Below are 13,863 nucleotides of genomic sequence, written 5' to 3' on the forward strand. Positions count from 1 at the left end.
TCTCACTTTTCGCTAGGTACGGCTTATTTTTTAGACCATTATACCTCATATTGTGTTGGTTAGAATATTCCTATTCATGCTGACTTGAACAGGAATACATTTTCTTCAATTCCTACAGGTCAGCATGTTCAATTCTAAATATCTCATGCAGCCATTCCCTTTACCGAACAATTAATAGTCGTCCCATAGTAAAATAATTTTCATCGGATGTTATCAAAAATAATTCAAAAATTGACAAGTTTTATAAAGATAAATAGTTACACTGTCTTTTTAATTTTGAAGAAAAAGACAAATGGCATTAAAATTAATGAACGAGGCATGTGCAGAGTAAAACGGGTTTAAGAGGAAGCGTGACTCTAATTCCATGCTTGTGCCAATGTAGGTGGAGGTGTGCTAACTCCACACATAATTGTGAAGGGAATAACCAAAACAGCCTTGAATGATATGACACTGAAAATGGTCCCGCATCTGACAGTGGCTGGACAAAACAGGTTAGACTCTTATAACGACAATAACCAATTGTATATAGACATTTGGAAAACTTACTTTCCTTGCAAAAGAACTCACACTTGTTTGGCAAGAACGCTATTAATTTTGAGGTCGCAGGAAAACGTTTTGGTTGTTAGTATAAATAATGAAAAAAACATATAGTTTTATTAACTTGCTTCTCCATATGTCAAAAGAACAGCTAATCTTATTTAGTCTTAGTTACATGATTTTTTTTATTAAACGTTATATTGGCTTTAAATAAGCTGTCAGTAACTTGCGTCTTGTCTTGTTTTAAAGGATGTATACCCAGCTGCCACGTCCGGTCTGTGTTTTTGTCAGATGTTTTTCTGCATGTTTCCATGTTGTACTGTTACACCACTGTCCCAGGTTAGGGGGAGGATTGGCGCCTTTAAACATGTTTAACCCCGCCACATTATGTATGTGCCCGTCACAAGACAGGAGCATGTTGTTCAGTGGTTGCCGTTGGTTCGTGTCATATTTTTTTTTCGTAAACATGCAAACGTATATTTGAAAGGAACCACTTCCTGTGCAGAAGTAATGAACTGTACAGAAACGACAAACAAAAATCAGTTAAATTTCAAATGGCCTTTCGGTTGTATGAAATATCTTGGGTGTTGTAATGAATAAAAGTAGATGTTATATAGGTCAATTAAACACCAACATATCTTCCATCACCTCAAACAAAACATTAACGGTCAAAACACATGTAAAAGTAAATATACGGTCTCAATAATAAACAGGTGACTAAATGATATACAAAGCTTCAAAAAAGTAATTTTACAATATTTTTCGGAAACACTTTAATTTTACATATTCATAATTCATTTAATAAGAAAAACAAAATCAACAAATCAAAATTGAAACACATAAAATTAATTCAAAAACCAACGAAAAATCTTTTTCATTGTAAAGCTGTAGTTTACACTAAAATTAGTATAATGATCCATTACATACTTTTGCATATCATAAACTGGCAACCGTTAATACATGCTGGAAAAAGTATAAAATACAACACACAGATAAATAATTTGCAAAAGAAAACCTGAAATTGTTATGGCTTAATATGTATTGATTTTTTTTCAAATTTTGAGGTTGAATTGTAGATATGTATATTATATACATACTTGTGTTTCTGTCTATAGTATTCTTAAAAAAAGGGTTAGAAATTATCTATTCTGACATCTTATATCTCAGTGAAATAAAGAAATTACTTGTGTATATATGAATGCTATTTATTTTTGTAATAAGGACACATTACTAAAGATGCTTTTACTTATTAGCAATATTCACTTTTGAATCTATACATTTGTATTTCTATGCTATATATGTCCTTGGGGTTGTTCATTGTTAACAACAACAAGCCAGCTAAATTTGAATGTTGCTCTTTCAAATTCATAGATGTTTCGTGAGTGTTTTGGTCAACAGCTTTTGGCTAAATCCCAAAGGAAATATATCCACTAAACAGTATTTCACGACAAGCAACACTTACAAAAAAATAATTCTAGAAATGCACAAGTGCATCAAGTGTTTTCGAATATTTTTGACTCAATAACAACAGGACATTGTAATAAATTGCATACCAGAAATTAATGCACTTGAATTTCAGAAATATTGCTTCTTATCTTCTAGTATATTCGGGGATATATTTTGTTTTAAATTTATGCCCCTCATGGGGATATTTGTAGAAATTATCTGCAATAACCTTTCAAGTTTGTTCTAAAATCTTTCATATATATATATATGATATAACAAGATCCAAAAATTATTTGATGTACAATTCAAAAAATGTCGAACAACTCTTTACTGTTAGTGGCGACCAAAGCCAAAATCAGAATCCAATACTATTACAACCAACTTGGAAAAACAATAATCCCAAAATGAAATAAAAATAAAGTAGGAACATAAAACCAAAATTCATTATTATTCAAATTCTTAAGATGCAATTGTGTATATTCAACATTGATATTGTTCCTTCTAATTAAAATCCTTGATTTAAGGTTACAATACAACTATTATAATCATTTGTCCTTTCAGTGTACAATAATTGAAAGAACTAAGTTGATTAAATTATGGATCTCTATTTATATAATGTAAAATTATCTTGAAACAAATCATATTATTGTTTGAATGTAACAATAGAAAAAGAAAATGAGATGAAAGTTATATTTGATACATTTTTTAAGACTAATATATTTCGCATAATCTATAAAACTTGACCCAGCAAAGTAATACATTTGTAGTCATATATTGTCTATTGAAACTAAGCCTCAATATTGTTTTTGGTACATAATGGAGTTTCTTTCAGCCTTTATTGATGCTGGATACATGGAAGAATTCTATTCCACTGAAGCGATCGTTATTTTCTTCTTTGAAAGAATTGAGAATATCAGTAGTCCATTTCATATCACGCTCTTCCTTAAATATTATCTGTATACGGAGTTTCTCTCTCCCTTTTACAAAATAAAACAAATTACAATGCACATGATAAAAATTGGTTGACCTTTACAATATGTTTTTGTCTGAACTCGCTTGCTGATTTTCTGCACTTATAAACCGGGTTTGTACTTACACGAGCAACACGACGGGTGCCATATGTCATGTGGAGCAAAATCGGCTTACCCTTCTAAAGGACTTGAGATTACACCCGGGTTTTGGTGGGTTTTGTGTATCTCAGTCTTTAATTTTCTATGCTGTTTTTGTATACTGTTGTTTGTCCTTTGGTCTTTCTCTTTTTTACCATGGCGTTGTCAGTTTATTTTCGACTTATGAATTTGAATGTTCCTTTGGTAGGTGTATACTACTATAGATTGTGATATTTTGACTGATCGTGAATTTGCATGGCGAGTGATATGTGGATAGCGAGAGACTACTACCCTGTCTATGTATCCGGTCCCGCCATTGTAATTGTTCATGTAATTATCTTAACTTTTTATATTTAATTTGTATGATCACAACGATATTATGAGATTTGAACAGCGATTCACTACGGCTGTTTTTAATTGTAAATGTTTACAGAATTTGTCCTACCGCAAAGTGTTTTTATTAAGCAAAACTAAATAAATTCAAATGTCTCAATTGTTTAAGATTAATTAAGAATGACTATGCTTTCTTCAAGGCAAACATAAAGATACGAAGAGGAATGGTGTTTCGAATTCAATCCAATTGATTTTGATAAAGTCTTAAAAAACCCGATTCTATAAAATGATGTGAGAACGTATTCATCGTCGCCTATTTATCAACATAATGCAAATTTGGATATGACTTTTATTGGATTCCGGTAAAAAAAACCAGATATTTGTTTCCTACATGTGGCAGGTAAGCGATAGAAGTTATATATATATAGGGAGATGTGTTGTATTTGGCTATGCATCACCTTCTCACAACTGAAAAACGTACAAAACAATACAGAAATGTAGGTCCCCGTGCAGCCTTTCTATCACTAGTTAACCAATTGTGACCTGTAACGCTCATTTAGATCTGACCAATTAATAATTAGGTATCTAGTACTGATCAGACAATTCGCTTGCAGTCAATTACGATCTGTTCAGTTTATGTTCAGACTGTTTAGTAGTAGTTTTACTTTACCTGTATTCATCCACAACATACTAAAATGTCTTAAGAAGCAACTAAACAGTACTTAATTTACTGCAAGCGAATTTCATAAACAGTACCAAATTAACCGCAGTGGCTGGGTCTAATTGACGGAAAAACTGACCATGACTTAATGATAAATTATTCAGGCTTTTAATACTAAAATTCATTTACTGGGTTACCGATATTCTATTACCGATGACAATATTTAACAGCCAATTAATTAATAGCAAAGTAATATAATTCAACAGGGACGACTATCGGCTAATATGAGTAAACAACAGTTACAAAACAGTTACGACAACTAACGAATACCACTAGTTAAGACAGATAATTATATGTGGTAACAATGTGCGTGGAACTGCACATGGTCATGTTTTTCTCTGACTGTTAAGACATCTTTACACTAAATCTATTGGATGTAGACTGATTGATATTTTAGTCTTAGATAAATGATTTTTTTATTAGTTGTTATTGGCTTTGAATTAGCTGTTAGTAACTGCGAGTACTCTCAGATTTGCACTTGTGTCTTTTTTGTTGTGGGGATGTATAAATACCCTGCCATGTCCGGACTGAGTTTTTGCTAGATGTTTTTCAGCTTTGTATCGATCTGATTAGTTAAGCCCTTTTCAACTGATTTTTATAGTTTGTTCTTATGTTGTGCTATAACATTACCAGGTTAGGGGAGGGTTGAGCGCTCACAAACATGTTTAAGTCCGCCACATTCTACACGTGCCTGTCTCAAGTCAGGAGCCTGTAGTTCATTGGTTGTCGTTGGTTCGTGTCTGTCATGTTTGTTTTTCGTAAATTGCTTTGTTATGAATAGGCCGTTTGTTTATTCAGTTGAATTGTTTAATATTTTTCATGACGGGGCCTTTTATAGCCGAACATACGGTATGGCTGTTTCTTACTGTTGAAGGCCGTACGGTTGCATATAATTTCTGACATCCACTTCTTTTGAACTTTGGTGAATAGTTGTCTCATTGGCAATCATACAACATCTCCTTATTTTTATAAACATATGCAAATAACCAAATAAAAAAATTAAACAAAGCACCGATCTAGAATTACTTTCATATACTGAAGAAAATAACTCATCTTACATACAAGCCTCATAATTTTGCACGCCAGATAAATGTTTCGCCATTAAAAGATTCAACAATAATGCTCGGATCTCAATGTTGAGTTCGAAGACCAAATTCGTTGAAGAGCATGGAAAACAAATTTCCAAAGAAAATTGTGCTATTTCAAACAAATATAGGGCTACAAACGTTCGTATTTCGAATGATTTAACAATGTTATGAACATTAAATTTTCCAAAAGACGTATAAATGATATGACATGTCAACACATGAGTGCAGACTTCTTGGTTGGTTATAAACAAGTAGAAGAAACGTCCACTTGTAGTGGTGTCGACCCGGTGATTGTGGAAAAACTCATCATAGATGATGAGGGCTGATAATGTTTACAACGCGCGTTCGTTTACACAAGAATCTTCAACATGCCCGACATGACACAATGTTAAACGAACTAAACGAGAAAAACCCATGGACATATTCGATTAAATTTTTAATGGGGGACAGGGTGGGGTTCTTTTTTTTCAGTTGTATTTGTTGTTTCTGTTGTTGTTGTTGTTGTTTAACATTGAGTAAATAGTGTTTTCGTAACTGTTTTTCTTAACTGGCATCAATAATCATTTGTTGTTCGATTTATCGGGATTACAAACAGTAGAAATGAAAAAGCTAGTTGATCGTATCAACATTAACAATCAGTTAATTAAGTAACCAAGATGAAATCAGGTGTTTTGGAACAAAATTGGGCTGATAGTGATCATGACAAAAGATGTAAATTTACAGATCAGACGACTTTTCTCATGTCTCTGATAGTACAAACATGTCTCTTGATAATTGAGATGGGATGTATGAGATTCAAGAACCAATAAGAACGCTAAAATTCATTATTTGTAGAAAAAAAAAGAATGGTTTAATTAATAGATGTTGTCGATCTTTCAAATGATCACGTAAAAATAGCAGTGTAAAGTGTAGAAAATCAATATTTTTAGATATTACTACAAAACTGTAATGCTTAAGATTAAAGATTTTTGAGCAAAATTACCACTTGATCAAACCAAATACTTTGTTAGAAACAACAACAAATTGCATAACACAAACTCACAACATTTTACATAAAACAAAATCGAATTACCTATAAAAAATTGGGAGTGGATTAATTAATGCCTTCCAGAAGAGTAAGCATTTCCTAGTCCACGAGTAATTAAATCTTTAGAGAAGTGCGCAAAGCAAATTCAATAAGGTAATTGCACAGGTCTGCGTTTTAACTACGTACTAGATATTACTTCAAACCTTAAGATTTCTCTAGCTGGCATAGCAAGAGATTATTAAATGTTTTGTATTTGACGAAACAATGCAATCAACATTATGTAGAATAACTAATATCAACACAAATGCGATGTCCGTCCCCTCCAAAAAAGAAGAAATTCATGACTTTAAAAAACATTTACAATAAAAAATGAATAATAAAATATGCCTAACCGTCAAAATTCTGCTCCATCATCATTAATCGCAATTTTTCTAGACTTGATTCAAATGAGTGTCCCACATAACACTGTATTGGTGCGCTTTCCAATCTAACTAGAAACAGAAAAAGACGTGATTGAGTCAAATCTGAAGTTGTACAATCAACATTTTTTCCTACACTATTCTAAGACAAAACATGTCGTATGAAATACAAATATAAATATAAATAAAATATATTCCATACATGAATAATTATCAGAAACTAACACACATTTCTATTTCTTAACCCGTCTTAAATATAAACACCCTAGATGATAAAGTTTAGTTAGTTTTTGACAGGTTATACGAATAGCACACAATTTACGAATTAACGTATATTTAAAGCACGAAAAGCATAGGGATTGATGACAACATTTTCTTTGATGTTTACCATGTTGTCCGCTGTCAAAGCAGTAGGGCGTATAATTTAAGAAGAGGGGGAATTAAATGACTGAACATCTAGTGGAAGCTATTTTTGAAATATTTATTCTAACACGATAGAAGCAGGTACCCAATAAAAAAAGTCTGGACGGATACCAGTTTCTTTTTTAAATATACCGGGCGTCGGGAAAGTGAAAGAAAATAAGGACATGGTCTCCCTTAAACATTAATTTCTAATACATTGATGATAGAAGTAAACAGTCATCATTTGTCTCGAATCGTATGACCCCGCAGTAAATGGTGCACGTTTAAATATACAAACATGTTCGTTTCCTTTTGCATATAAATGTTGTACTTTCAAATTTATTAAATGGTTTGATGACGCAAGTGCTTTGTGCGCGAATTCTGGTTGCTTATTATTAGCAACGTTGCGAAAACAAATCACTTTATTTGGGTGCATTATTATCAGCACTTGCTACTGTATCGTACACCCTTAATACCTAATTTACGTCACGATATGAATGCATAGTGATTAACGAAAAAGCTACGAAACGAAGAAAAACATGCTCGTGTGACATGCTTGTACATTTATGTTGTATATAAACACACTTGTTTCGGAGTGAAAATCTTTTGGTTGATATAGCCGTAGTTACCCAAGAGAACCACCGATCTTCGTCCGGATATTTGGTACCCTTTTAAATGAAAATTGGAGACAAACGCAACCCGCAATAGTCGACATAAGATTCTAACCCACAACCTCAGTGTTGACAGGCTAGTGATAACTGCGGGTAAACCTCGTAGACAACTCTGTCACCGAGGTTACTTTTTGGTTTGTAAGTTTTTATTTCAATCAATAGTTTTATATTAAAAATGTATTCTTTGTCGTGCCAATTATGCACCACTTGTATTGTAAAGTATTGGAAAACAGGAAGAAGGTGCCCAATAGCTCTCATAATAATAAATATGTGATCACTGTCAAGCTTCTGACCAAGTATGAAGTCATTCTGTTAAGCAGTTTTTTTTAAAAAGGATGACGAAAATATATTGTTTTTATTAAGCAACCTTAAAAGTACAAAGGATAACCCCAAAAGAGATTGATTACCCACAGACCAAAAGAGTATCCACGAGTTACAACTCATTATTATCAAGTTAAATACCAAATACAAAGTCGTTCTATTCTATTGTACTGTAGAAACGTGGGTCTAAATTTTTTAAGTTTATTTAACCTATTGAAATATTGAAAGTATCTACAAACAGGCAGTAGATGTCTGACTGACCCAAATATTTAGCATACTTTTCAACTCATCAATGCTAAGTTGTTGACTAATACAAGGCCGTTCTAATTATTGGTTTCTAAGAATAGTGTGACAAAATTATTTGTTCGATTAACGGATGACAAGGTGATTCCAATGAAGCAACCCTTTTTAGAGTTGGGTATACTACATCTTTCTCTGGTTGCTATTTATAGTTGGATAATGTTGCATCTGGACATATAAGCCAGCTCGAGATTCTTTTAAAACTGAGTTTTACTTGCGAATCGCTATGTGTGTGTTTGTTCTACATTAGCTAGAGGTATAAGGGGAGGGTTGAGATATCACAAAACATGTTTAACCCCGCAGCATTTTTCGCCTGTCCCAAGTCAGAAACATCTGGCCTTTGTTAGCCTTGTATGTTATTTTTTAGATTTTTGTTCGTCTATATGTTTCGGAATTTAGTGTGATGTCCATTTTCTCTGAACAAGTACACATTTTTGTTAAAGGGGCCAGCTGAAGCCCTACTCCGGGTGCGGGAGTTTCTCGCTGTTTTGAAGACCCTTTGGTGGCCTTGGGCTGTTTTCTGCTCTTTAGTCGAGTTGTTTTCTCTTTGACACATTACCCGTTTTAATTTTATTATGGCTGTTGTAGGTGGTTTTAGTAGAAGGGAAATTCACACAATTATTTACCCTCTAGTTTCATGTAAAACATCAATATTTTTTAGAAGTCGTACTCATTCTTATAAGTATACTGTATACCTGACGATGGACAAGTTATATAGTCACTATTTTCAGAAAATTCTTCATCTGTTAATTCTTCTGAAATTTAATAACATAAAAGCATAAGACAAATAGCGAGAGTTATTTAATCTTGATTTAATGCACGTTTATTGTAAATTTAACTACTTCATAAGAAGTGGACATTCATTGACATAGGTGTTTCCCGTTTTATATAGATTAGACGAATTGTTTTACACTAGTCATGTTGGGGCCCTTTATAGCATGCTGTTCGGTGTGAGCCAAGGCTCCGTATTGAAAGCCGTACTTTGACCTACATTTGTTAACATTTTGTACATTGTGACTTAGATGGAGAGTTGTCTCATTGGCACTCATACCACATCTTCTTATTTATATTCAGAAGTGATTACGTTTTCAGAGTGATTTACTTCTTACTCCAATTATTCAATTAACTAAGACTAAGAACAACAGGAACATTTGTTCTTATGCACAAATGTAACCAAAAGTGACTTATACAAACTGGAGGTAGTCGTATTGAATTTGTGTCAAATAAAAGTACTTACCAACCTTATGTTTCAGACTCCGTATAGAATTAGGTTACATAATATGTGTTGACATGAAACTATGTATAGACAGCATTAGTCGTCTTTGACACAAATTTACGGAAATTTTGTTTCCAACCCTTTTCAATTAATATTTTATTTGAAATTTATACTGTTTTTATACGAGCTCCGCTGATGAGTCTTTAACAGACTAAATCATGTAAGAGTTGTCTTTTTGACACTGTTCCTACATCTTATTTAATACGACCTGTAACGTCTATGTTATATAGGCATCTACGTTTTAATATTGTATTTATATTGTATCATAGATCAAACTTATTCGTTCAGTGTATATTTACTTGTTTTTGTTTAATGTCTTTTTGATCGAGTTAAGCCATTTCAATTGATATTTTATAGTGGGTCTTTTTATGTTGTAATGTTACACTACTGTCTCATGTTAGGTTGAAGGTTGGCGCCTGTTAAAACATTGAAACCCGTTGAATTTTTATGCACCTGTCAGGGGCCTGTTGTTCAGTGGTTGTTGTTTGTTGATATGGTTCATAGGTGTTTCTCGTTTCTTATATAGATCAGATAGTTGGTTTTCCTGTTTGTATTGTTTTACACTAGTCATTTTGGGGCCCATTATAGCTTGCTGTTCGGTGTGAGCCATGGCTCCGTGTGGAAGGCCGTATTTGAGCTATGATTGTGATTTTTTTATACATTGTGACTTAGATGGAGAGTTGTCTCATTGGCACTCATACCACATCTTCTTATTTATATAAACGTGCGTCTGTAGTACCAAACTGAATGTCATGTTTCTTTGATAAACTTTAACACATTGTAGGTCATTGTTATATCATTTACAATAGAATCATACAAGCATTTTAAACTTTGACAAAAACTTAATCCAATTCAAACATTGGTGTAAGGTCATAATTATTATTTTGCATATGTTCTATAAGGACTGTAATACACCGTTACTATGTTTTCATCAAGTGCCAGTCTTTGTAAGAATCAGGCAATTTAGAAAAATTTCAAAACATGGCCGAAAAAAACCCACCGACCAATCTATCCTATTTTGAAGTTACCCTCATCCTGAGTTAGAAATGGTAGGTCTTTTGTTTCTGCTGTTCCGGTAATTCGAGAAATCTCTAGATAACTTTTGGTTAGAATGATAGCAAATTACAGAGTTATCTCCCTTTAATTGTGAATTTCTAGTGCATTTCAACCAAATTATATCTTGAATTACCAGAACAGGACAAGGAAACGAATGTTATATTCATGCACCATGATACAATTTGAACATAAATTAATGTCAACTTGAGTGGTTTTTTTTGGTCATGTTTTCACCACTGCCTGATTCTTAGGCAGATTGTCACTTAAAACTAACGGATAATTATTATATATAATAATGATAATGTGTCATACTTCCTCATATAAAGAATTTTCTTATTTCATATATTAATTAATTATATGTTTACTTGTGTAGGTGTATCTACGGGCATTTGTTTTTTGCATCCTCCATACTTTATGAAATAAATAACCCCAATACATCTGGAGTTCATTTTAATTTTTGTCGTCTTCTTGGAGTAAAAGTGTCAAATGAAACGTTTTAAGAATTTTCAAATGTTCAATTTTCGGTTTCATGATCAATATTAGATGATGAACATACTGTATTGCTTTATATACTGGTTGTGACAGCAGTTTATAAGATGGAAAACAACAGGTTTTTTTTTAACTCTGCGAAATTGTAGCATCAGTGGAGAATAGTCGATTGTAAACACACCATTATTCTATAGATATAAATATTTTCATTTTATATCTGAGTATTTACCTATTTCTATACCTGATGAGTAATCAGACGTGTAGTCAATGGCTTCGTCAGCGATTTCTTCCACTGTTCATAATGAAAATAAAAGATTACAACTTGCATAGTTTGTTCAACTTGTTTTGCTTTTGATATTTCATTTCTGTTTGACAGTTAAGAAGTAGTACCAGGCCTTTCTAGCTTAAGAAAGTAGACAGAATAGACCAAACTAGCTAGTTCACATGAAAAAATGTTTTATAAAGCGGGATTGACTAAATATTTCCCTTCTTTTAAGTGAAAGTATATTCTTTGGAATCAATGTTAAGTGAAAACTGGAAGTGATTTTATATATACAGGAAGTACCGCAACTGCTTTTCGCTTCAAAATATGAAACAGCAGCAAGCTTAATACGTTTGAATTCATCGACGACAATCTATCTTCCGACATCGGAAGAACATTCTAAATAAGCTGAATCAGTTTGCTGGTGCCGCATGTGGAGCAGGACATGCTTACCCTGCAACTGCAACTAAGATCACCCCCAGTTGTTTTTTTTTGTGAAGTTTGAGTTTCTCAGTCGTATGTTTTCTATGTTGTGTGTTTCAGACTTCGTCTTCAACTTATGATTTTGATGGTCCCTTTGGTATCTTACGCTGCTCCTTTCCCGCTGTGCAAATGTCATAAATTCGTTTAATCCAAGAATGCTACTTATTACCTTTATTGTCTTACCAACAAATGCAAATGAATTCTTTAAACAGATGGTTTTAAAACTTGTCTTTTGGAGAGAGAGGAAAATTAAACATCCTACTTCATCCAAATAAATAGGATAGCTTGTAATAAAAGGAAACATACAAGTAGCGTTGTAAGACTTTGCTCCCAGCAGAGTTATAGAAAAACAATACAATAACGGGTATTACACAGACACTTTTTATGAAGTTACACGGACAATTTTTATGAATAGAGTCACTCGTGCATACAATGAGTTCATAGGCACTTAATCGTACACTTTGTGACCTAATTACCTTGTTTTATAGATATGATTTATATGAAAAGTGTTCATAAAATATAATTATATTTGTATGTTTACTCTTTCTTATTTCATTTGCATACGTAGTTGAATTTTTAAATGTCTTAAATCTGTTATTCATATTTTTGTTGTTTATTTATTTGCTTTTTTGTCACTTTCAAAATGTGGCAGGGAGGATGATAAACATATTTCTTTGTTCGGCTGTCTTTGTTTTTACGTATGTATGCTTTTTTCCTGTTGTGGAGGGATATATATATATATATAAATGTAGGAGCAGGGAAAGGGTATTACAAAATTGCAGAGGTGATGGGCAAAACAATTAAGATCCCCCTTTGGCAATTTATTTGGTTATAAGAATATGAAGTGGCTACGAAAGAGGACATTAACTTAGTTTTAGACTATTAGACTACTTTGATAGAAATATAGATTAAAGGTCTTTTTTTTCCCTGTCACTTTTCAATCTACTCATACTTCACTGATATGTATCAAAAGAATAAGAAATGATTTACTCGCACCCAGCTGATAGAATTAAGAAGACCTAGTGTTATCGCAAAATTCCTTGTGTATCAAAGACTAAATATCCCCAAACATCGCGGTACATAAACCGATATGCACTTTTTTTTGTGTTCCATCTTTTTGATTATGCAATCATCTTAAATGCAAAATGTATTACTTTCTAATTAAAAACGTCGTACAAGTCAGATACAAAACAAAAGTAACAAAATAAACGGGATGTTAACAACCAGTCGTATAGTTTTTCTGCACTTGTAGTTGGTCTTTGACTTGACCTGACTACTCGTGCAGAAAAACTATACGACAACGGTTGTTACAGCCTGATTGTTTTTGTTACCTTTGTTCTGTATCTTATACTTCATCTTGAACAATTTTGCGTATTCATGTAGACTGATAGCTTCACAAATCGAAGACACATGAATGTAGAATGTATATTAGTAAATGAACAACATTATTACTTTTCACTTCAAAAAGTCCCACATTCCGGGACTGAATTACCACTGACTTTTCACAAGCATTCTTTAATGACACTTAATGATTCTTCAATGAAATATACATACGATCTGGTTGAGACAGAAATCGTTTTATTGTCCATTTATGCTCCTTAATCTTGTTGTTAATCTTCTCTAACTTTCTTATCTGCATGTCCTTCTGATCGCAACTACTACAATCGCCTTTTTCTTCTTTATCATTGTCAGTTGATGTCCCTGTTGTAGCAAAAATACAAACATGTATATTAAGAATCATACACTGGTTTCTGAAGTGATTTGAAAACAGTAGATATACCAATTTTATTGCAATAGATGTGCATCTAGACACTTAACTGATCTTCAGTTATACTCGAGTAAAAAACATAATAAAAACGTTGAAGAGCTTAAAAGGCCCAACTTGATTGATACTGGACTGATTTGGTCATGACTTTTTCTCAT

General features: G+C 32.8%; 1 protein-coding gene across 1 annotated transcript; it reads right to left on the reverse strand.

Annotated features, from left to right (window-relative positions):
* Nucleotides 1-1,295: 1,295 nt before the first annotated feature.
* LOC127723872 (uncharacterized) lies at nucleotides 1,296-13,296 on the reverse strand. The gene is made up of 5 exons (XM_052230590.1): nucleotides 13,272-13,296; nucleotides 11,425-11,487; nucleotides 9,070-9,129; nucleotides 6,654-6,752; nucleotides 1,296-2,960 (listed from the first exon to the last, which is right to left on the reverse strand). Exons 1-5 carry the CDS (start codon nucleotides 13,294-13,296, stop codon nucleotides 2,812-2,814), a joined length of 396 nt encoding a protein of 131 aa, XP_052086550.1. The 3' UTR covers nucleotides 1,296-2,811.
* Between the last annotated feature and the right edge of the window lie 567 nt (nucleotides 13,297-13,863).

Source organism: Mytilus californianus, unplaced genomic scaffold (genome assembly GCF_021869535.1).
Source record: "Mytilus californianus isolate M0D057914Y unplaced genomic scaffold, xbMytCali1.0.p SCAF_13, whole genome shotgun sequence".
Taxonomy (NCBI): domain Eukaryota; kingdom Metazoa; phylum Mollusca; class Bivalvia; order Mytilida; family Mytilidae; genus Mytilus; species Mytilus californianus.